This window comes from Ascidiella aspersa, chromosome 2 (assembly GCF_963924565.1).
Source record: "Ascidiella aspersa chromosome 2, kaAscAspe10.2, whole genome shotgun sequence".
In the NCBI taxonomy this organism is placed as follows: Eukaryota; Metazoa; Chordata; class Ascidiacea; order Phlebobranchia; family Ascidiidae; genus Ascidiella; species Ascidiella aspersa.
The window spans coordinates 16,321,737-16,346,685 of record NC_139448.1 but is presented as its reverse complement, the minus strand read 5'-3'; the positions used below and the strand labels follow the sequence as shown (position 1 = coordinate 16,346,685).

The 24,949-nt window shown below is 43.4% G+C and overlaps 1 protein-coding gene across 1 annotated transcript; it reads left to right on the top strand.

Annotated features, from left to right (window-relative positions):
* The first annotated feature begins 3,203 nt into the window (after window positions 1-3,203).
* On the top strand, window positions 3,204-23,588 carry LOC146164008 (cytochrome P450 26A1-like). The gene is made up of 9 exons (XM_083380652.1): window positions 3,204-3,314; window positions 14,630-15,031; window positions 17,772-17,879; window positions 18,299-18,490; window positions 19,547-19,747; window positions 19,819-19,994; window positions 20,350-20,776; window positions 22,469-22,602; window positions 23,039-23,588. Exons 2-9 carry the CDS (start codon window positions 14,849-14,851, stop codon window positions 23,250-23,252), a joined length of 1,635 nt encoding a protein of 544 aa, XP_083236778.1. The 5' UTR covers window positions 3,204-3,314; window positions 14,630-14,848; the 3' UTR covers window positions 23,253-23,588.
* Window positions 23,589-24,949: the final 1,361 nt, after the last annotated feature.

The following is a 24,949-nucleotide window of genomic DNA, read 5'->3' as shown; positions in this document are numbered from 1 at the left end:
GCGTACGACTTTTTGTGGTAAATGCGTGCCTTTAACTTTCTGTGGTAAATTTAGAGAGAGGAAGTTCATTGCAAAAGATGTAGCATTTTTAATTCACTAACTAAGCAGACGGTATCAAGATAAACGAAATTAATTCTAGGTACAACAAAATGCCCTATGAAACAAATTTGACATATGCGTGTCGCCGCCTGTGATTAAGGATAACCCTTTTTGTTTCGCTCCTCTGAAAACCCCTTTCTATCACTTGTCCCGACCATGGTTGAGCCCTCGTGGCCTGCGGCCAACAATGTTGGCACAGGGGTGACATCACACTTGACCGTTCCGGACACACTTGTCCTGGCCCTTCAACCGCCAATGGCCCTTGTCAGGTGCTAGTCGAAAACTCGCAGCCTTTGCTGATGGCAAGAATGCATTATAACAGCTTTAATTTTGAAGGGGTCAATAATCTGAGCTATGAAATGTTGTTTTAGTTTGTTCGTTTAAACCACTTCTTTAATATATACTAAGTTTGTTCGAATTGTGCTAAAACTCTATTAAAAGATGCAAAATTATGAAAAAAGCGATTTTTTAGGCGATTGATTTAAATTGCTAACAGGATTGTTTATTAGTTGTATTTCAAAAGTTTAAATGTTTTTGTAATGTTGACAACTAGGGTTTTTTTTTTAAACTTATATTTGTAACGTACTGCCTATACGGACATAAATTTGCGCTGACAGCAACTTGGCTAGTGGACGTTCCAAATGATTTTAGGATATTTAAGATGTTTTAAACATATCTAGTCTAAGATCATTAAAGGACGTCGAAAAATGGCGGTAAAATTGATAAATATACATAAGTTGACCTTCAATGCTATAGTACTCAATGATTTATCGAGTAATTCGTCGTTTACCACTACATGTTTTTGTCTGTTACCGTATTGTCAACCAGTAGCATCAGCCGATAAAGAAAAATTCCACCAAGCAACAATTACGGGCGCTTCGTGCCGGTTGTTTTGTGCCGCCTCCAACGAAATCGCCACAGCCGACGGTGGGCGGCCATTTTCCCGTCGCGCCTTGAGCCGTCGGGTGTTTGGGGTCCGTCCATCTGTCATTGTTAGCGCTCGCTGGTCACGTGTTACAAGTCAACGACGTTACGCTGGACCACACTCAAATCGCCTTCGCTTAAAAAACAAAATTTAAATCACTTTATCTCCAACACCATCTGCTAAATGATTTCAAAAGCAGTGCTGTGATTTCAGAAAGCATTTTCACGTTATAACCCTTCTATTTTGCGCTGGTTGTGTACAAAGACGGGTGTCGGTGAGCTTTGAACTAGTCGGCAATTGATCGACGAGGTTAGGCCTCAGCGAATCCTTTGTTGACTTTAATGGCTGCTTTCCTGATGCTTATCTGAACCACCCCTACATTCCGACTTTGCAGTTATTTGTGCGGTTGTTTTTGGTAAACATTAATCGGTCGGTGAAAACACGTTAAATACTTACTAAAGGTGGCACGTAAATAGTCCCATTAGTGTTCGCAATGATATCATTTGGTAGTATTTTACTGCATTGTAACCTATAACGTTTTAGTTGACAGGAAAACGATTTTTTGATTTGAAAATTAGAACGAGAGCATGTCAGCTTTATACAAAAGAAAGACAATATCTTAGGTTCTAGTGGTAAATCGATAATATTCTGTGTACCTATGGGGAAAGTCAGACCTATGCTCTATAAAATGTTGTTACTGGGATCCTGGGTAGCCCTTTATTTAAATTTTAGATTACGAGTGGATTAAATAAAAGATAGGTCGTTCACGCCTTTATATTCTTGCAGCAGCGACCAACGGATGAAGATAATGAAAAATTAATGCCAAGCTGTCTACGACTATTTAGTGATACATTACATGATTTCCGATTGGTTCGATTTATTGGCTGTTAGAAAAAAAGTAGCCGCGTGCAAAGCAATGTGCGTCATTTCCACGGCGTATTTTGCCTACAACTGTCGCTGATTATTATCACGACACGTATATTTTTATATATATGTGATTAGATATTATTATAAATGACGGCACTATTCCGTAAATATACTAGATAATCTATCATTTTAACGAGGGAAAGTACTGCAAATATTTGGGCGTTGTGTTATAATGTTGTTAAATGTTATTGCAACGAAAGAGATCAAACACAAAATTGCGCCATAACATTAGTAAAATTGGTAAACAAATTGTGAAACTCCATTTTTAAAACAAATTCTAGATTCGTTCGGCCCTGGGTTTTTAAATTGCAGTTGTCGGTAGTTTGTCACTTTAAGACACAGGTGTAGAAGGAGCGGTTAAACTCCCCGGCTACTATTTACCTACATGTAACGTAGGTAATTTTCAATCGGTCAACAGACGGACACCATTCCTGGCTCTGTGAGTGCACAAATATACGTGATGTTGAACTTACGGCCCGACCTTACATCTTCTACGAGTTCAATTTGCAACTCGGCGTCGTACAGTCTCGATGCCGAGGCACAAAACTCGGAAGTACTTGTTCATAATCCATTGGACGCTGACCTCGTGCGTTTTGTGGGCTACGACCTTTAATACATGGTGGCATTGCGCAGAGACGTTAGCTTGTTCGAGGGCGAAAAGCAATCCGTTTTTAACACTTGCGTCTGGCATAACAAATCTACTTCCTTTATCCATCTGGCAATTTATGTAGTTGCGGTTTCGCAGTAAGGGTTTTTAGAGGTTGGGAGCCGTGTGGAGTGGGTTCGTGACATTTCGAACCTGTCGCTCATTCGAGTTTTCGAAGCTGAACTAACGCGAGAACCAAATCAAGAATAAAGCGTACAAGATCCTAGTCCCTATTATAGCCAGTGATAATAGCAATGTGGCCAGAGAGCAAAATTTCAGATTTCAAAAAAAGAGGTCACATAAGACTGGAAATAATTATAAAAGCTAAGAATCTATTAGGATGTTGAAAGTAAATATTAGGTTCAAAAGCTACAATACAGCGTAGGTAGGTGTTGTTCAAAAATGCTCTTGTTACAGGCACAATTTTGTGTTGAGCGGTAACCTCGTTTAACAAATATTTTTATCAGGCCTGTCATTCTGTCTGTGTGCACACTGTGTGGGCTTCAAAAGAATGTTGCATTGTTTTAAACATACAGCCTTAAACAGCTACAAACTCAAAAAGCTACAAAAAAAAAGTTGATAAGCGAAAACCGTTATTTTTCAGGCCAAGATCGTTATTTAATTAAACATATTGCGATTGCCTTTATATGACTTTTTGGTCCGTGTGCCCGCCGCCTAAAAAGAAAAGAAGCCGTTTCCTGCTTCAGCTGCAACAAGGTATGGAACCGATTTGTGGGCAACAAAGGCTGGTTACTGTAATAACACCGGTGAGACTGTGTTGAGTTTCCGTTACTTGCTTGCTGAAGGTGCAAAAAGCAGCAACACCCTGTTATTTTGGCAAACCACTTTTTACGGACCAGTTAGCCGTCGTTGTCAGACCATTGGCACGCCGCAGAGGTTGACTGTTTTGTTTTTTCAGCATTTTGTCTCCCTACGTTTTGGGTCGCTAAAGTGCTCTTTTGCGAATAGGGGGTCGAAAGGTAATACCGAAAGCAGTGGGTTGTCGTACAACAGTCGCACCCCCTTCGCACGCAAGCCGAGAGTACGGTAAATTGGGAAGCTTCTCTCTATTACAAAGAAAGGGCACACCCTCCATCCTCTCTTGGTTGGGAGCGCGAAGCCCCTTTGACCTAAATCCTGTGTAAAGTTTTCTCAATAACCGACGACCCGATACATTGCTGAAAGGTTCACCCAAAGGACACCTTACCCACAACCAGCGTTTCCTATTAGACTTTTCATGGCGGATGCGCCCTGTGGCATTGGGTAAACATGAAGGTTTGTGACATCATTGTTTCTTGATGGTGCGTGAAAGCTGTCCTTTTCTCAAATTTATTGTCCCTTACTAAAAGTGTAATGTGTTTCTGTTCCTGTTCCAACTGTTATATTTTGGAAAGGTTTTTGTGGACTTGTAAAGCAAGGGGGTGTGGCTGTTTTTTACTGTACTGCGACAATAAATCTGTCAAAAGTCAATCGCTTTGGATATTTTCACTAAAAGAATGTTAATAAAGAACATAATCCGATGTTGTAGGTCAGATAAAGGCCAGGGATGTCACGCGTGTCTCATTCGCGAATTTACGATGGAGTGTGCAGACGCGCTGCCCGGCAATATGTCTTAATGCGCCATTCATTGGGGTTTTATACTTTGTTCGCGCGTTAACCGCCGGATAGCTTTGCTTCCTACGTTCGTTTTGTGATATTTGCGGCTCGTCGTAACGAAACCGACATAAGCCGGTCCAAATAAATCGCCCGCCTGACATTAATCCGGAAAAGTGCTCTCTTGTGGTTGCGCGCTCTTTCGGCGGGTCCTTTTGTGTTTCGGTGGTATTTTGTCACGGTCCGCATTATATATCGGTGAACGCTTAAAGTACACACAACATCTCACCTATACCTCGCAACCAGATACCGTTACGGGGGATCGCTGTGTTCATTTCCTTCCTAATAAAAGGCCGGCAGTCAACGAGCAATCTCTCACGTGCTACTCAACCAGCCGAATACCATTGACAAGCCGCACGCCCCTTTCCCAACAAAACTTGACACGGCATCTTCGGATTTCGCTTTGTTCAAACCAACCAGGAGCTCGCGTCCGCTGTCGTAATCAATCGTGTCCAGTGCGTCATCGCTGAACAAGCAAATTCACCCTCTGCGCTTCGCTGCCCCGCCGACTTGCGCGCGCCAAGAAGTTGAGGCTTACATGCTCAAGTGTCCCACGATTCACAAAACCAGTGTGGTTTAGCACTTAACTGATCCGCTATATCCCGAATCTTTGCATAACCCTATTATATATTTTGCACCAGGCGTTTAAGTTGGATGTAATCTTGTACCATATTACAAAGACCAAACAAAAGTTTTTCAACGGAAATCTTTGGGTTTAATCGATTTCAGGTGGCCGTCCAGCAGATGCGTTGCAGACGCTTTGATATCACATACACAACGGTATATAAACTAGCAAGTCGAGTGGCGTATAGCTAAAGCACGCAACAAAGGCTCCGCTGACTTGCGAGACTTCGAGTTTGTCACAAGCGTCTCTTACTCTAACAAGCCGCTCAGTTTTACTTGGTTATTGACGCGAGTTTCACAGAGGGTCTTGTCGCATCCGCGCGCGCGCGGTGGCAACCACGCGACGCGAAACAATTGAGCATCCTGCCGTGATGAAGCGCACCGTCGTCTCCCATCGATTATTCGATAACAACCGTGGCCTCGGCACATTGGACGTATATTATCCCCGACCGCGCACTGTCAACGCCGCCGCCTGCACTCTGCGTTAACCCAGGCTTCCCGTATTAGCTGGGCTTGCGACGATATATGCATCCCCCCTGCGAACGAATTCCTTCCGATTTTCTCTGAAACCTCGCTCGTCAGCGCAGGCCTTGTCGCGCCCTTTTCGTAGTATACGCCGTAAACGCTGTACCGGTCTCATCGCTAGAGCTTATGGTATCGACACCGCACAAGTGGATGTGTATTGCCCGTGAAAGCAAGCACGGTCTTCAGCAGGCGCGTTTAACGTGAAACTCGAGTAATGGAATTCTTGTTTAACCAGGTGAGCGCCGGTCGATTTGTCCTTGCTTGGCTCGAAAAGTGTGGCCTCGTTAAACATGGTGAAGCGCTGTTTCGAGCAGTAATATGTCGTGTCTAAATGCGGCTGAACAAAGGTTGTTATGTCGAACTTCGAGCAAATGCCTTGTAAACTCTCTAGCTGCTAATACTAAAATGTATCTGCATATTTTTATTCTTTTAAAACGGCGCAATTATATACTTAATAACCTTTGTTTATATTTTAAAATAATGTTTTAATTATTTTGGATGATTAACCGGATACGTATAGTGGGCTGCACAGCTGTTGTCGGAAAGGACATCCAGTAGTTATTTTTATTCCGATATTAAAATCCGATAACTTGGTAAAATTTATCACCTTAATCCGATACAAAAACTTACATTATTAAGTTGACCTTAATTAATATTATTTGATAAATCATAAAAAACACGGGACGGTTTCACTTACGGTGACTTTAAAATATAAATTGAAATGCTTACTATATGACATTGCTAAATTTCTACTATACGACGGAGTGGTAATTTTAGGCAAAACTTCGTATCTGTTTTCGGTTCTGATACTATATTTTATTGGCATCGTGCAATGTTTTATTGTGTTTTTAATAATTTAAAACACTAACATAAAAATGAAAAATACATCCTATATATATTTACAAGTAGCACTATACATTAATTGTTTGTTTAATTATCGTATGATTGCATCAAAATAAGTGACACATCCAAGCAAGCAACAAACATTTTAAGAAATTAAATATTGCTTCAGCATTAAATTTACCTTTATCCATTGATGCCAGGCATTCCCGTTCCGCCTTTGTGTGTTCGCTTTGTCGTTTGATCGATAGTTAAGCGATAAAACATTGCCACGAGGTTTTGTAATCGATTTTAGAATCGATTTCATATAATATTGATTGAATGCTTCCGTTTTCAAGTTAACAGGTTAGACTGAACAAGTTTGGTAGCCGTTATACTTTCGATCGATTAAAGCTGATAAGCGATATATAGAACCACCTACTGCCAATATTTGTTAGGATTTTAAGAGCTTTAAAACATTTTTTTAAAAATATATTAAGGGTAACAGTGGGATGTCGTTTATATAGAAGGGTGTTAATTCGTTTTAGGATATACAGAAGGTCATGACCCTTTTTTCGGGTCAAACAGTCATATGAATAATAAATTGACAGATTGTCTTCAAATTGACGCTGGGGATTTTAATCGTACTGCAGTCGATTTTAAGTGGAACCAATTAGCGCAACTGCTTTAAATCGAACACGTTTTGGCTCTCGTCGCCGCTAATATCTGCGGTTGGCAACAAAAATATCGCCGGTTCAGTCTTTCCTTTGGCTGACCTCTACAGATCACGAGTCTAGTGCGTTGAACTTTCGTCGTCGGGTCGCTGACCAGTCTTGCTTGCGGTCAGTCAATGAAAAGTTTTAGGAAACCTGTCGCATGCACATTTGTTGTGCCCTGTAGTGACGTGCATTGCAGTGCTGTTGTGCTGAGGTCACGGTTACGCTGCAGATAGCCTTTCCACTGCCTTCACTTATAGGCCAACGGAGCCTATTGTATTTTCACAATTACGTGACGGTTTTTCGAGACGCGACTAAGTCGCACAGTCACTGGATATCTGGCTTGCTCCCGCACGTCATCTTGTGGTTGCAAATCACTAGTGTCGGAAATATTCCAGGATGCTTTAGAATTAAAAGTACAACACCTAATGTAACTTTTTGCAAACGCTTGCGTTTTTAATTCAAGTTTGGATTTGCATAATGGTACAGGTGGTTAAGTCAGGCGTTCCTGGCCACTTTTTACTTTATTTGTCTTAAAACACAGAATTTAAAATTGGCAGAAGAATCGCTATATTTGAATTTTATTTGCATAACTCGATCTTAAACACACGTTCTGAGGTCGGTTACGAGGTAAAAACAGATGACGATGTTAAGCGTACCACCACACTGGCTCATCCTTTAACCCTGGGTTGAACCTTGTACTTAAGAAGACGCGGCGATGTTATCGAAAAGCGTTTGCGGCTCCTGACACGGGAGAAAACTAATTCCAACATTGACCCTGGATTCGCCTCGCAGCGCGTGTTTGGAATTGTAAGCAGATAAAAACGAATTGACCCGGTCGCGGCGAACTCATAGGCGCGTGCCGCCTTTTGCGAGCGATTCCGCGGAACCTGCAATTTCGCGCCCATTAGCTCAAGCTAATGAGTTAATTTCACGCGCTTGGGCCGATCGAAGCGCCTATACCGGCTTTGGTGCGACGCTTTCTTGAAGCTGTTTTCCCGGAAAGACTCAGACCGACATCCGTCTTGCTCGGTATGTTGTCTGGCACGTATGCTGGACGGCCACCTGATCTAGAGGCCGCGTGAACTTATATGAAAGTGCCATTTTGCGGCGGTATAAGACCACCAGACATGCGCAATAAAACAGCCCAATCAGCCAAACCTCATTTATTGTTTTTTTTAAAGCGCCTGAAAACTAACTAGTGTGTAATTTTGTTTTTTTGAAATAACGGTCACCGCATTATTGGAGGCCATATACAGTTGGTTCCTAAGGAACAATTTTACTTTCAAAAACATCGCTTAGTGTGGTTATATTGGCGCACCTGGCCATTCAAAAGCATATTAAATCTACTTAGTATGCTAATTATATATTATACTGTAAGTGAATTTTTAACAAAATAAAATTCCTTGTAAATTCACTTTTAAAATTTAATTTGGTGTCCTCTGGCTATAGTCTATTATTTGTTTTCGCGTACAAATTAGTATTATTATTTTATATAATTTTGTATTTTAAATATACTCGGTCTTTTACTAGGCCTACGACATTTGTTTATATTTCACAATCTTAAATGCAATTTGTTACGGGCGCGCGTTCGATGATAACAATATTTGTTTATAGGTTAGTCACACCACCTGCATTCTTGTGTAGGCCAAATGGTCACTATTTTGATCTGTTATGTATATGTAAAGTAGCTACCTGACAAGCCTTAATCAGACTGCGTAAATCTGCTTATAACGTTAAGATATATTAACAACTAACGCAAAGTTATTTTGGGCCTCCACTCCTTAAGTCTTTTTGAAGGTCGAGTAGTAATCTTATCTACATCTTGTTGATACCGCGACTGGGATTTTCTGTTTATACTCTGTATATATTTGCAAATAACAGTTCACATGAGGTGGCCTTTTGTTGGTTTGTTATATTTTTCAATTGATCCAATGCGGTAATGTTAGCTAGTTAACAAAAAAAATACAGAAATTAGGTTTTCACTCAGCGAAAGTCTGTGAGTGGTAGATTTGTCTTATTCTACGGCTCAGATTCAAGTATTTTCTCTGCGATTGAGTTGAAACACGGCTCGTCGCAACAGCCGTTTTTTTGCGACCGTCAACTGCAGGTTTTTGCGCATGCCTTGACTATTGTTGTTGTTTGAGTTAATTATGATGACGAATTTTGAGCTATGTTTAGCGCTCTTCCCAAAAGACACTTAATATTAGGCCTAGATTGTGTGATTTTTTTGGTTGAATAGTAAAGTTTGGTGGACACGGGCAAATTGAAACTATTTCTAACACATTCTGATATTCGCTGTTTTGTTCATCAGTAAATACAGGGACGTTGTAGGTTTTAAAACCAAAATCTCTATAAAATCCGCCAATTACCCCCACGTATCGATCGAGTGCTGCAAAACAACCAAGGTCTGCACTCGTGGCCAAGCGTGCATTAGATTGAATATTGTGTAAACTTGCAGTCTCCACCTTTTTTGCCCCGGCCGCTCGACTGTCTGCTTGCTAATGTAAACAATTTTCAGCAAGCTGCATCGGGCCACCTAAAGTTCAACAGAATTTGCCCCCGACGGAGTTTGCAAAAAGCGCTCGCCGAAAACGATTAGCAACCCAGTAGACAGCCGAGGCCTAGGTGAATGATAATAAACCTTCGGCGCAGCAGAAACAGCGAACGTTAATCAATGCCGCTCCCATCCGCCATTGCACCTATAGAAGGTTTGGCTTGTTTGTCCACATGCCAGAAGTTATTTAATTACCAACACAGCTGTGACACGGTCGGAATATCGTCTCTCTCCGACTTTCGCAAAATATTTCTCGGAAATTGTCAGGCGAAGCGCGAAACGCGGTGGCGACCTATTATCGAATTTCAATCTTAACGCGAGAGATGCTTATGGCAGCGACGAAAGGCCGCAAAATCGCGATTAAACTTTTCACCTCACCGGAAGTTATTTCGGGGGACGATTGGTCTGCACTTATCTTTATTTCTAGTGGAACGCGCCACAGAGTAAATAGCGTAATCCATCCTATACCAATGTAGTTTTATCGGCCCCTTCTGTGCACTTTTGTCGTTAGTTGGTTGACGTAAGAACTATTTGTGTTTTCAATATTTTTTTGATTACCATTTAAAAGACGGAAATTAGTGTAACCGAAAGGCCAAGTGTTTTCATCTTTCGGGAAAACGCCAAAATCGCCGTCCAAACAAATCCATCTTCATATGTTGATTGCTTAGGAAATGAACTCCAAACTTTCCGTGACCTTACGTTGATCCTAATTCCTCAAACTAATGTAACCCCGTTATGCTATACTGCGTCTCGTCGGCTTATAGGAAAGTTTTATTATTCCCAAATCGCATCTCATCCCCACTTTGCGCAATCGAAAAAGTTCCAACTTAATCGCTCTCGTGACAGAGCTATAAAGTTCGCGCTGGCGTGGATTACGCAACGGCCAAAGAGATTGCGGTCAGTGATGTGGTGGGGATAACATCTTTGGACTCGAAACCCGTGTAAAGCTTGTGGGCGCGGAGAAGCCACCGGGTCATGCAAAGTTTGCCTTGTAGAACTTGGATACGTCACGTGACGTGTATGTGACTCCGTGCACACGCGAAGCTCAGTAAACAAACCGAGCTGGATAAACTCTCCCAGGTCGAGAGCATAACTTCTTGCCCCAGGAATGTGCTTACTAATGTTGGCGCTCTCAAGTTTCCAACGTATTCGCTGTTGCTGAAAACGTATACAAGCTCCCGCGGCATCGGAATTATAGAAGAACTGGAAAGCCGTAGCTTTACGCGAAAAAAACTAGAAAACAAAATACATTAAACATAACAGAAAAATAGATCGAATAACCCGTAAAGCTGGAATATGTGTGCTGCGGTCCAAGTATCTTATTCTCTTAATCCTGGTTCACACAAGACGCGTTGTGCGTTAACGGAAAACTTCGGCACTAACTAATGCGTAAAAAAACAATTTGAAATATTTTAACTTGGACGCTTTCGGTTAAGAGCGAGGAAATTTTGACGTTAAAGCTGCCACGCGTTTTGTTTGAACTGGAAATCGTGTACGTACACGTTCAGCGACCTCGCGCAGTCCAAAAGTTCACAACCCACGAAAACATAATTCACAGAACTATTTACTTCGGCACAGAAGACGAGCTGAGGCAGTGGAACTGCGCTTGTTGACATGTCAGCAAAATACGCTCGGATTGTAGAACTGAAGTGCCGGTTTGACTCTTGAAGCGAAATCGCTTCTCCCCACCACACCTTACTGCAGCACATTTTTGGTGCGATCTATAACCACGTTTGATCACCGACCTCTTGTTTTTCAAACGCCTCATTATTTCAGTTTTTTAAGTGATGATCGGATTACGTGACGTCAGAAAAGGACGAGGTCCCTGAAACAGCATGAATCGGCGTAATTGCTGTCTCACGCCAACCATTTCGATAATCCGACGCCGAACCTGATATGCATTGTGCTGACGACCGGTTCCAGACATACTCCCACAGTTGCGAGACCGTTCTGCGATGCGAATACAATGCCTTTGTATGGTTTGCTTGCATTTTGAAACCTGACCTGACATGTTTTCGAGTATGTACCGTACATGGTACCCCTGATCAAGCTCTTAATGGCTTAAACCTTTGCGATACGGTTGGACTGCATTTAAAACTTTTCATTTGATAAGTCTTGTTGTTTCTGTAAACCTGTTACTGTAATTAAAGAAAGCGCTTGATCAAATATATAAGGATTACATAGTTAAGAAAATAAAGTTTCTTTAATATTTTATTTGTATAAAAAACAATTGTAATGTATTGCATCGAGTGCTCCGTAACCACCGTGTATTCCGAGCCTACTCCACACTCTCATCAAATGCGTTCCTAGATTTGTTGCGCCTAATCTTTGGGAAAAAGAAGGTCGGGCAATACGACGGGAGTTGTTTCGCGCGTCCTTTTAAACCCTGTGGTTCAATTTCTTCCGTCGTCGCGTCTACATTTTGCGAGGCTGCCGATAAACCCATAAGGTGTTCGATGGGAAATGGCCGAGGTCGCAAGTGATTGTCGGGCCCGGCGACGATAAGAATCGAAAGCGGCGTCCGCTCTCATGTTCCGGTCGATCGTGGATGAAGGTTCTCAGCCGCTGACCGCGCCTTCACCCCACTTTGCCTCGTTGCTTTCGCAGCTCGTCTTTCGCTGCGTCGATCTCACCCGGTCAGGTCGCGCTCGCATTCGATCGCCGCGAAATGCCACAAAAATAACGCGACGCTCTCGCTTCTTCCGCCATCTTACTTTCTGGCACCGAACAAAACCGCAATCACAAAACGCGAGCATCGGCGGTCAATCCAGGGTTAACGATGGTTCATTGCCTACCGTTAAAAAGCCGCTTGTTTACTAGTGAAGCTCGAACGACCGCAGCGGCGGCAGGGGAAACTTAATGCGTGTTTCCTTCTTGTCGACGATAGCGCATTTGCGAAAAAACGCCGACGTCGACAACAGCAATGCAAACATTTTCACGAGCCAGTTATTAAATATTATTCTTTGCGATGCTTAGTGAAAACTAAATAAACGCGTCGGCCAAAGGTGGGGTCAGCGTGAGGCCGTGCCCCGACTAGTCGCCCGACGACCTTTGCTCGCATTGATGATAGATTCCCCAATCGCGGCTTTCTGCGGGTGATCGATCCCGATTAGAACCTGATGTTGGCCGAGGCGCGCCTGATAACGATGCTTCTTCATTTTGTTACAGCAGCTGGGTTACACTTCTCTCTTTTCTCAATATAGTCTTGGTGTCCATTGCCATTCAGCCTTGTTTCGTGTTTTTGTCCATACTTTTTCTGCTATTTGTTTTCCCTTCAGAACATCCAGCGGAATCTGTTTGTGTACATTTTGATAACACGAAGGCCGAGTGCGCCTTGTCTCCACCCTTATCTGTGATCACGTGACGCCGTCAGGTGGGGCGCGTCCCTTGCGCAAAAACCAGCAATCGAGGTCACAGAAAGGCCACGCCAGCCATCCCAGCAAGCGAGTTGTGATAGCGCCAGTACAGTGTAACTTTTTCAAAGCAAACAAAGCGCATTCGTATTTTAATCTTCGAGAGTTCATATTGGGTTAAACGACTTGTTACCGATATCAATTATTTGCTTTTCGACATTGTTTGACATTACATTGCGTACAGTTCCGGTGGCGGGGTGAATCAGGGTTCAAGATGACCGAAATCAAATATTTGTTAAAGAGCGCGCTTCACCGTGTCAAACGCTAACGTATACAGCTGCTGTTACGAGCCCCTGTGACTGTCGCGAGAATTTATGGCTTGCCGACCAGCGGTCGCTTGTTAATACCATTCAAAGCCAAGTGATTTACGACAAAAGACAGGACAGGCAAGGTCGCGATTTACGTTTGTTACGAACTTCGCGCCGTACGCCAAATCGTCGCCATCGGTCAGTTGCTTTCCGCAGGAGATCAAAGGCTGACCACTACCGTGCCTAAGCGCCCTTTGTTTTTGTTGGCCACAAAAGGGCGATTTTCTGGCGAGCAGGGCGCGAGCGCGGGTTCACCGAAAGGTTGTGACCGAGCGCAATGAAACAGTTGTGAGCAATAACGGCTACAAATCGAGCGAAACAAAAGCGGTTAATGAGCAGATTCGCGAAGGAAAAAGTGCAACCCTCTCTCTCTCGCCGTTCTAGCAATGAAAACGCACGTGTGCCAAGCCTCGTCGGTTCGGACAACGCCGTGCAGCGATTTTTTCTTGCGTCATTATAATAGGACCCGCGGGCTCTCTCGCGCAGATTAAATTCGCCAGTTGCCTGTGAAGACGCACCTCGCTGTAGTCCTGGGAAAAAGAAAAGTGCGAAGGCTTTTTCGCCGCCGTATTCTTAATCGCGAAATATTAAACGTGCTGCAGTTTTCTCATCGTCGCACCTCAGTTGTTTCTCACAGCGTTAGCTTCACCTCTCTCGGCGGTCAGAAACGAGGTCTTTAACGATCGCGACTCAGCAACAGAACGAAACAGGGTCAAAGGTGCAGCGAAGTAAAAAGAAAAAAAGCGCTCGTGATTAGAGCCAATAAAAAGCCTCCGTTCGGGTTGCTTTCAACTATTAACAGCCAGTAGCAGCGAAACATACAGATGTATCCGCAAGTCAATTCGGATTTACAGAGCGTCGCTTCAGCTGTGCCCAAGCTTGCGTCTTCCTACTTCGACATACAAGTTGATACAGGAGTGAATGTTTCAGCCGAAGTGCCCATGAGCGTAACAGCGCAATCATCGATGTGGTCCGGCTCCTCACAAGCCTACTTGGTACGGCCAAAAGCAGTTTCTCTTTTGTAATTATCATACCCGCCGAGTCGTTGATTTGACGTGTGAATGTGCCTCCCGGTTGATCTCGAGTGATGGGGTGACCAAGCTCTTGATTTGGTGGTTACTTTTGCCCATGGCTCGAAAAGAAATGTGTTTGATGTGGCGTCTTCAAGCGTTTTTTGAGAGATTATTGATTAGCAATTGTGCTGGAACAATGAGTTATTGTGTGAAGGAAATGTCTAGCTATTTTTTAAAAAACTTTTGTCTTGAAACGTTGTTTAGCAGTTTGCTGCTTGAAGCATTTACCACGTTTATTGCGTGTACACTAAAGGCTCTTAAGTATCCACCTTAAAATAGCTTAAAGAAATAGTAGAAGGCAGAATTAAATTAATCCCAAAATGCTAAACCGAATGTTTTTGTAGGAGAAAAACGACTCCAAAGAATGGCATCTTCTGTCGGCGAGTGGAGCCACTGAAAAGTCGGTGATCATCTCGAAGCAGCAACAGGAGATTACGGCATCATCTGACTCATCCTCTGACGCTCTACTCAACTCGACGCCACTGGGTGTCAATGGGGGATCGGTAAATCTTCCGGAGGACTCCTCCTTCCTCGAAGCGGCCGCTTCTTGGTTCTTCTCTGTGATGTTGTGGAGCCTCACCGGTGTCCTGATTTTGACCATTCTCTGGCAACTCCTCTGCATCTGGTGGCGACGTCGTATTTTGCGCTCGGCGGAGGACCCGTCATCACCCCTGGCGCATCTTCCCCTTCCTCCTGGAGATCTTGGATACCCAATGTTTGGCGAAACCTGGGCTTGGTTTATGGAGGTAAGCGTGGATAACAAATATACTTTTCGGTTGAAAAAATGTTTTATACAATCCTCTTAGAGGGCGCTTTGTTATGAAATGCCAGTTGTATTTAAATCACAGCAATCGATTTTGGCCGTAAACCGCCAGTTAAATAGTTTCACTTTAATCGAGATGAACGAGCCAACGAAACGTAATTAGTCCTACGTTCTGTGTACGACGCCCGGCGCCGATTTCCCGGCAGTGGAAGCGAGAGTGTGATGCATGGGACCGGTGACGCGCGTAGTCGGAATCTCAAGTGTCATTACCATTGTCTATCGGCATGGCGGAATTAGCATACCGCTCGGTTTGAAAGACCTTTCAATTGTTGCGCGCCTTTCACGCCCGTGTATTCCATGGCGCAAATGACGTCAGTTGCACATGTACAACGGGTCCTCAGAGCCAAGAGCGATTTTGACGTAAATCAGTTTCCTTTTCATGGGCCGTGTTATGTAAAATATCGCTCGGTAACTCTAAGATTGTAGCTGCTTTTGGAGACAGAACTGCGCATATTAGCAAATATTCGCTATATTCGTAAGCAGATATTCTCCTGTATTCGTTAGTAGATATTCTCCTTTTTTGGTTGGACTCTTAAGTATTTCAAGCATTGACCACTTTGCATATTTGTTCTAAATTTGGCCCACCTAAACCCAGAAAAAGCTACGTCAGCGTTTAAAGAAACTCGATTAGCGAGGCAAAAATATGAAACAAACGACGTATTTAGGATAGTACGTCAGGAGAAAATGATTTTTATATGAATGCCCGTGACCTGTATCTGATTCGGTGGTTGAACGGGTCAGTGTGTAAGTGTGAGCGGATTAGGCCACCGTTTCTCGGTAAGCTTTCGAGCAAGTGCGACTCGCGGCGGTAAAAGTACAGAGTCGTGACCCGAACGGTCGGCTAATTGCAGGTCTCTGCGGCGGCGCAACTCGACGCAGAACAAAGCCAACCCATCATAAGGCAGCTCCGGTCCACTCTCGTACAAAGAAACGTGGCGATAGCGGCGGTCGCGTTCTCACCCGATCGGAATTTTTCTGCCGGTTCGAAACCTCGCCTTAGGTTTTGTCTAAACGGTCATTTCACAAAAGTTGGCACTCTCCCCGTTGCAGATTGAACAAATTAAAACTTATTTAAACTATTATAAACAATTAATTATTATCTACCACGTGAGCGATTTAAAGGCGCACTGTCGGGTAGCGATTTAATAGCAGTAAATTTAAAGGGCGCTTCTAACTCATCCGATAGAGTTCATTGACCGGCCAAGACTCCGAAAAGGCCTCATTGCGATTTACACTCATCCGTTTAATGCAAATCAAGTGTCTCGCTCTAACCCCGTCGCGAACTTCCACACACTGCGCGTTGAACAGCGACTACAGCCCGGGTTACAACACGGGACGCGAAAATCATGATCGATTCATTCGTCGGCCGCCAGCAGAATTCGGCGGCGCCGCGCGCTCTTTCGCGGGCACCTGTTTGACCGGCGCCTGACCCCATAGTTACTATTTACTCAACGCGGAAATGGAATGGGATTATGTGCATGATATTTCCGTTCTCGCCCTTTGTTTTGTCCTGCGCGCCTTCGAAGCCCGCGCTCCTCGAAAGGCGGAACGGCGACATTTCGGCGATCGAAGCGTTGGATGGGGGAGTTTGCACGTTGCGCCCGTGGGAGGGATCGACTATTGCAGTTGTCATAGTCAAACGTTTCTCTAGAGGTCTGCGGCTGCACAGGCAACGTTTTAAGCCCAACCCTAGCCTCTTTGCTGCGTGACTTGATTGTCATCGACAAATCGGGCTGCGACAAACTGCGTCCGTTTTAGCTGAAGGGAATTTTCGGTTTTGACGTGATTGCTGATTACATAGTGTTTCAAGCGTTTGTAGGAATTTCCCACCACGGCTATAAGTGCTACACGAAACTGTCTGATCAAAATGAGTTGACATTTTAATACGGCTTGCCTTTTACAAAACGATTTCTGAATTACAACAATTAAAAAATATATTTGTCTGCTTAAATTTAAGACGTTTCGCCTTGCCCTCGTTAAACTTGTGACCCCTCTGCTGTTGACGTAAGCACGCACAATGGAGGTTTCTGTCCGTAGTGCTGCGTCATCATTATCGGTTACGTTCCCACTTCACCTCTGCTGCGGTTGTTTTGTCCAATCTATTCGCCCCAGCACCTGCGACTGCAGCGCCGATTGTTTTTGTTTGCTCGCTCGCGCCCCTTGCTTCCGTGACCTCGTCGTCGGGGTCAACCTCGCGAGCGCGACCTTGCGCCGGTCTTTACGAGTCCCCTCGACACCGATCCATGTTTCACCGCGCACATCCCCCTACTTGCGATCGCGATGCGTCATGATTACGTCACAATGGAAACTGTCTTCGAATCTGGTCGGGACCAAATTAGCAAAACAAAGCTGCTCCTTTTAACGACTCCCTTAACTGCGCGTTACAGCGACGCTCCTGCTTCTTTTGCTGCTGGTGTCCTTTGCGGCGACCCTCGTTAAACTTTTACGGTCCTTTGTTCCTTTCCCACTTATCAGTGTAATTGCAAGGTTAAGGGTCATGCTGTGGCGCCGCCTGGCTCTGTTTGTTTTTATTAGCGATGGTTTGTCAGGCATGCATCCTTACCGACTGCCTATACTTCAAGTGGTACAAAGAAATTTTAATTTACCGGTTTTGTGACGTCTGATTTATAAGTAAGCCTTTAAACGCCTGACATTCCTTTCAGGGCACTGCATTTAACTCCAACCGTCGCAAGAAGTACGGGAAAGTGTTCAAGACCAACGTTCTTTTTGATCCAATGGTGAAAGTTTCGGGACACGACTTCGTCAAGGAGGTAATTCGCCTCGGAAAATCCCAGATTACATGACTAACATATTTTGTTGTTGCAAACCCGAATGCCCCCGCCCCACAGAGCGCCTGGGCGGCCCCGTAATATCGACGGTTTTCAAATTTATTACGCTTTGTATAGGCTTCTGTAAGCCTTTATTTATTTTTCGGAGTCGTTAGAGATGTAAACTCGTTTGGTTTTGAGGAAAACGCTGCAAAATACACAACCTAAATATTTAGATGTATACCTATACTATAAACTTGTCCCCAATCGTATTTACTAATTTTAAGTTATCAATATATACATTGTAAGGCATACAAGATGGAGTGAAGTAAATGGAGACACTTTATTAGCAATCCATTTGTTTTCCTCGAACCGTTTTACAATGTCTCCTGCAAGACAAACAACCTCATGTTTTGCCATAGGTGCTGAGCAGCGAACATGACAAGGTGACCACCGACTGGCCTTACACGATTCGGAAAAGTCTCGGCGAGCTTACGGTGGCGAACAGCACTGGTCAGATGCACTACCACAGACGCAAGATTGCCACGAAAGCGTTCACGCGGGAGGCGCTCAACAACTACGCGCCCGTCATACGCAAGGAATGTCAGAACATGGTGAGCTTGTGAGGGGTGTGCTGAAAGAAACTTGGCTGTGGATTTATTCCTTACCCGCTACCGTGGCCATTTTGATTAACAAGTAAAACCGGGCAACATTCACTTTTCTTGCTTCAGATAGGATTAAACGCCATTAAGTCACTTTTAAAAGCCTCGGTAAATGTTAAAAAAAACATTTCTGAAAATTACCACATTACCATTAAGCGACAATTAAAACTTAACAGCCTCTAAAAACGCAGAGTGACGGATGCGGTGTATGTCGAAGTTTTCAGTCGTTTTTTCTCTAACGTAGTTGACCGCCAAATATAGGAAATTAATGTAATTTCTATTTTAGAAAAAAATGATATAAATTTCGCCAACGTGTCTTTAATGGCGAAAACTTGTCCCGCCGCTCTATACGCCAAGCCGTTATATTACTAAAGCCGTATTGACAAGAAACATCGGCCTCAAACATTTTTACGACAGCAGCGTGATTGGTTAAAATTAGATAAACAGCAATTCTAAATAACTAACATAAATCGCCTAACTAGGATTTGTGCATACGATGTGTATATGTATATCGTTGAACTCCGTCTACGCATCAGCATCGCAAGATTTAAATGTTTATCGGTAAATTTGTAATACGCCCAATTGACAGTTTGGGTCACACGACGATTTAAAGTCGTCTCGTCCTTGAAAATCGTGGGAAACTTGGCTTATGTGATGCATTTGTAAATTAAGACAAACAGAGGTGTACTTTATGAATACAAACCAAGGGGCGTTATTATAAATACGGTTCATTATCTTGGGCAACCGGTTTGCCACTACGATATGATATGATAGTTTTATTTATAGTTGACATTACAAAGCGCTGTGACAATTCGTGAAACCTTTGTAGGAGAATTTCCCTTATTTAGTTAAATGTATTTCTTTCGAACTATTTTTCCTACTTATGCGACACTTGTGTTGCAAGACACTTATTAACCAATCACTTTAAATGTATGCGACAGTTTTTTGTATAATTATAACCTGTATTCCGGAACGATGCACTTTCTCTTAACTGATTTCTATCCGCAGATGGAGGGCCTGAAGCAATGCGAGGAGCCGAAGATTCTAAAGCACGTTGAGAAGATGACGTTCAACATCGCGCTCAGCGTCCTCGTGGGTCTTCAAATGGGTGACACTCAGAAGAGGAATGAACTGCGCGAAGCCTTCCTTGCCATCACCAACAATTTGCTGAGTCTTCCCTTTAACATTCCCGGTCTGGGACTCAATAAGGTACAATTGAATTTCAAAATTTTGCGATTTGTTTAAAATTTATACCAATTAATAATTGTGTATTTTCGCAGGCGCTAAAGGGCCGCGAAAGGCTCTTCAAAATACTCCAGGAACTGCTGGTTGAGAAGCGTACCCAGCTATCCCATCAGTGGAGGCAAGAAAAAGAAGGGGTCGAGGAAAGCACGACGGAAAAGATCCGAGATGCGTTCAGCAACATCCACGTCGACGTGTGGAGGCGCCAGGCGAGGTAAACACGACACTAACCTACCTCATGGTTGTTTGATGTGACTCGTTGTAAGGCTGATGGACGAGCAACCGCGGGATGCGCTCGACAAACTTGCTCCCAATCCCCGTTATGTTTACGTGCGCCTGCATGTTTCGTCGAACGATCTCCATTCTGTAAACAACCTTGTAGCAAGATCTCAGCCTCCGAAGTGGCTAACCACCTTTTTCAGTGCAAGCTAAACTTGCTGGCGTTGCCACTAATCCGGCGTTCATAGCATGACTTACCTTCGCTGCGTCCGAGTTTACACGCAACAAACAAAACTAAATCCTCATTACAGAGAACGGTGAAAAGTAAAACTTCTATACTTTTTTAACAGACTCGGAGAAGAGACGAATTCCAACATGAACAATAACAACAATAACTTAAATAAAAACAATATGGAGGAGACGAAGCGTTCGGTGTCGGAGGAGGCTCTTTATCAGGCCGCGTCTAACGATCTCGCGATGAAGGAGATGGTGCTGGAGCTGATGTTCGCCGGTCACGCCACCACCTCAAGTGTCCTCACCTCCGCCATCATGGAGGTCTCCAACCACCCGGAAGTGTTCCGCAATATGGAGGAAGAAATGCTCCGGCACGGACTCTTGTCCGACTCGCCGAGCAAAGACATTACAAGCGAGGAAGAATTAGAACTTTCCGAAATCCACCAACTCACCTACCTCGACCAAGTACTCAAAGAGACCCTGAGAAAACGCCCGGCCGTACTTGGAGGCTACAGAAGAGCAAAGAAAACTTTTCAACTCGGGGTAAGAGAAATACTTCATTTTAATTTTATGAAGTTATTAAATTTGAAGTCTATGAAGTTGTGACAGCAACACTTTATGCCTCTTGGTTTATTATTTAGCGAAAAAAAAACACTTTAAACCTATGCGATAAAGAACGCAGGCGCTTCCGTCAAAACTATTATCCGCCCGGAAACAAGCATTTCTGTCACCATCAGCGGTGCTAATCCGCTGCGCGCAACCCACACTTTCCGGTGAAAAGTCGTGACGGGCTCACATCTCACCCGGGGCGAAAACGTTTTGTTGGCAACAACATGTAAATCACACACGAGGCCGCAACCTGAATTTCGCAACTGGATCAACGCTAAAGTTGCCTTCGTGTGGTCGGCCCAAAGTGACGAAGCACCCGGGCGAGGACTCGGTTGAGGTCACATTGCGGGTGTCAGTGATACAGTAACTGTTATTCGTCAACGTCTTACTCGGATTTCCCTTTAGCTTGACTGATAGTCTAGAATTTTGCTGGAATTTTTAGCAAAATGTTATGTATTTGAAAATGTGCCCAAGTAAGTTAATTCGAACTTGGTATTTTCGGAAGAAAACCGGAAATGGTGGCAGCGCTTAATACCTATACCGACGTAAACTTCTGCCACACACTGATTGCATGACCTTGTGAACGTCTGCCTTTAACTGAATCAAAGCGGCCAAGACCTTGCCATTTTTGTTTGGCGCCATTCGTTGTGCGTAGTTGCGCGATCAATTAATACGCTTTCAACAACGGCTGTCGCCTTGTAAGGTTTTGCGGTAGCGAATGGTACACGTGCGGCATCGGAACTGGGCGCTTTATATAGTTCGCCGCGAATTGAGCCGGGTGTAATCCGCTTGTCGCTTATTTGCGATCGCGTGTCGCTGCCAAGCGCCCGAAGCTGCGCGACACGCTCCCGCTGCAAGCGACATACCGAGAAGTTTTGCAGACCGTCTTGCCACGCGCTCGCTGTTCTTCGACGGCAAGACGAATGCGAAATGTGTTTATGATTGAAGTTCGAAACGCTGCTAGAAAATCCTATTTAGATCTTATCGAAACAGTTCCTGCTTCGCTTTCGGCGCTTTACAAGATAACCGATGCGGTTAACATGCGTTTATAAGGCCTTAAGCGTCGATGGCCAATGGTATGAATAAAGTTTGATATAAGAGTTAAAAGTCAAAAAGCATTGAAACATGAAGTTTTTTGTTAAGGATGACCTAGAAATAGTCTTCTTAGTGTTAAAAAAACAAAAACATCGCTTTTCGTTGACTTGAAACAAACATTCAAACACGTCAGCCTTAAGGGTTCGTCAGGTTAGAATCTGGAATAGGAAGTTCTTTTGCGTCGATGGTTGTCGCGCGTAACACCAACGCGACGCTGCGATTGAAATATGGTGATTGCGCGGAAGAGGATGCGATTTGTCGCAATCAATCTGGCAGATAAAACCCTTTTCAAATCACTGCGTGTCGGCTTCGATCTGGTTTCACCGCACACTATTTGTTATTTCGAGCTTATTAAGATGCTGTAACGTTATGTTAAACATCACTATAAGAACATTAACTGCTTATTGGACTGCCTCATCTAAAGATAAACCTTCTTCATTTCTCAAGTGTTTTTATCGCACGATTATAGACCTTTAACTTACAAATTTTCCAACACAAACCCAAATGTTAAATATTTTTTAATTTTTACAGGAATACCGCATTCCGAAAGGATGGAAGGTGCTGTACAACATTCTCGACACACATGAATGTGAGGACGGCGACATGAACCAATTCGACCCAGACCGATTTGCCAGCACAGCAGACGGAAAGCAAACCAAATACAGGTACGACGCTTTTTGCAATCATTGTTCTCAAACCGCAAGTGACGTCATTCTTTGTACTGACATTTGAGGTCGTTGGAATTCATCTGGTGAACTCATTTGTTTCGATGTTTGCTAGTGTTATATTCAAATGGTAATATTGAAATATCTTGGAACGGGGATGAAATGAGTTTATATGTGAAGAAAAAAGCTCAACAAAAATTAGAAACACTGAAATGGTATAACAAAATCATCGACGTTGAAAATAAATAAAGAGTTATTCGAAACGTTCAAAATGATACCTACTTCTGTATGGGATTTGATATATTTATTACGTCTTACTACAAACTCCAGCCATTATGCTCCAAAGAAATGGTATAGGAGCTGCTCTTCGGAAACTCGGTCAGTTTCTAAAATCATACAAACCAGAAATCTGACCATGCCTCCATTTTCGTCTCAGGTTTCTTCCGTTCGGCTGCGGTCCGCGCGTCTGCCTCGGCCAGGAGTTTGCGCGACTCGTCATCAAACTCAGCCTGATCGAGTTCGTCCGGCACTTCCGACGCTGCCAACTCACCGGCGCCAACCCACCAAAAATGAGCGTGATTCCAACGATACGGCCATCCGACGGTCTTCCGGCCCGACTCGACGCGCGTGAAGTGCCTGGGGTTTTGTAAATCATTGTCTCTCGCGCATGTTCCAACTATAATCCTTCAGAAAGCCAGTTCCGCGACGCCACCTAACGGAAGAGCTGACGATGCTTTAGTAACCGCAAGCTTGCGCCAAGTGACCACCATTCTTACTCGTTAACTCATTTCCTCACGCATGTTTGGACTATCGTTTATCCCGTTTGTGTCAACTTTTTGGCATTCTTCCAGTCCCACTACCATTCTCCTTGCAAAGAGATCTACGCAACATTTGCCCCTTCTTGCCAATACTTTTCTACTGTTGCTTTTGAAATGCTCGTCAGTGCATAGAAAAAATAACGAAACAACGTGAAACTACCGGCAAGTATTTATCGTACTCATGGGTATACATCAATGGAAGCCATTCGTCAGTTTTGACGAACTGCTGCAGCTTCATAAAACTATCACCCGTCGATTGTTGGCATTTTTGCCTTTTTAAAGTCTACCTATACGTTTAAGTCCCTTCCAATGCGCAAAGGTGTGTCGTATTTTGTTCCGTTATTTTGTAAGTTTTCTGCTCTTGTTTAAATGTGTTGTTTGTAGATAATAAAAGCCGCACTAACAAAAAGTTGGTTTTGGACTTGGATTTAATTGTTACTGTTTTTTTTAAACAAAATAACTATCTTTAAACGGCTAACAGGTTAACAATATTAAATGTTTTTGTTCTTAAAGGGCATTTGGATGGTTAAAAAAGGTCATTTGCGAGCTTACTGGAAACAATTTGTGAAATATTTAAATATAGAAGTTTCCCTCCTAGGGGATTTATTTCAAACCGTTTACTGTGGTAAAAGCGTTATCAGGAACAGTGTAGTCTGTAAAATACAAGACCCAAAGAACTTATTTTGGCCAATTTGAACTAGGTCAAGGAAGTTTTTGCGCCTCGTTTTGACCTCACTTAGAGACGTCATGTTTTGACATGACGTCCTTCCCCCTAAACTACTGGACCCGTCCCTGGTCATACGCTAACACCGTGTCCGTAGGTTCCCGCTCTCTTTATGGCAGTGTTTCACAACCTTTTTTGTACTAGCCCTCGTTTAGCTCGACAGATTCTTTGATCGCCCGTTACAGCAAACCCGGGGATCGATTTAAGATGCTGGATTGCGAGGCGGCATAAAAAGTAAAAAAAACATAGTTGGAAAAAACTCTTTAACGTCCACATGGGGGTGGTACCGCCCACGTTGGAAAACGATACTTTAAGGAAAAACCTTGGTCCTTTATAGGCAGGGTTACCATTTATTGCCTATTTCTACGGTTTGTGCTCATTTTTGAGTACAGCGTCTTAAAAAAACTAATTTGCTTATATTATAGAAACGTGCTTTTTTGAGATGTTTGCTTTGTTTGATTTTGTTTTAGGCCGAATAACTGAAAGGAGTGTCCATCGCGGACCGGATAACTGTTGGGATTTGCAATCGCGGGTCGGATAAATACAATTTGTCGAAATTTTTTAACTTAATTATTGTTAGGGCCTACGAGGGAAATATAAATAACTATGCAATAACAACTGTAGTGGGCATTATCAAAAATCGTCGTAGGCTACAGTTAAAGATGTCGTTTTGAAATGCATTCGATAACATTTTAACTGAACTTTATCTTTCTTAGGAGAAGGTTGCCCTAGATGGGACGTTGCCTGAGTCGGGACTTTATAGTTAATTTTAAATTTTTGATGTATGACGTAAAACCTTTTATAC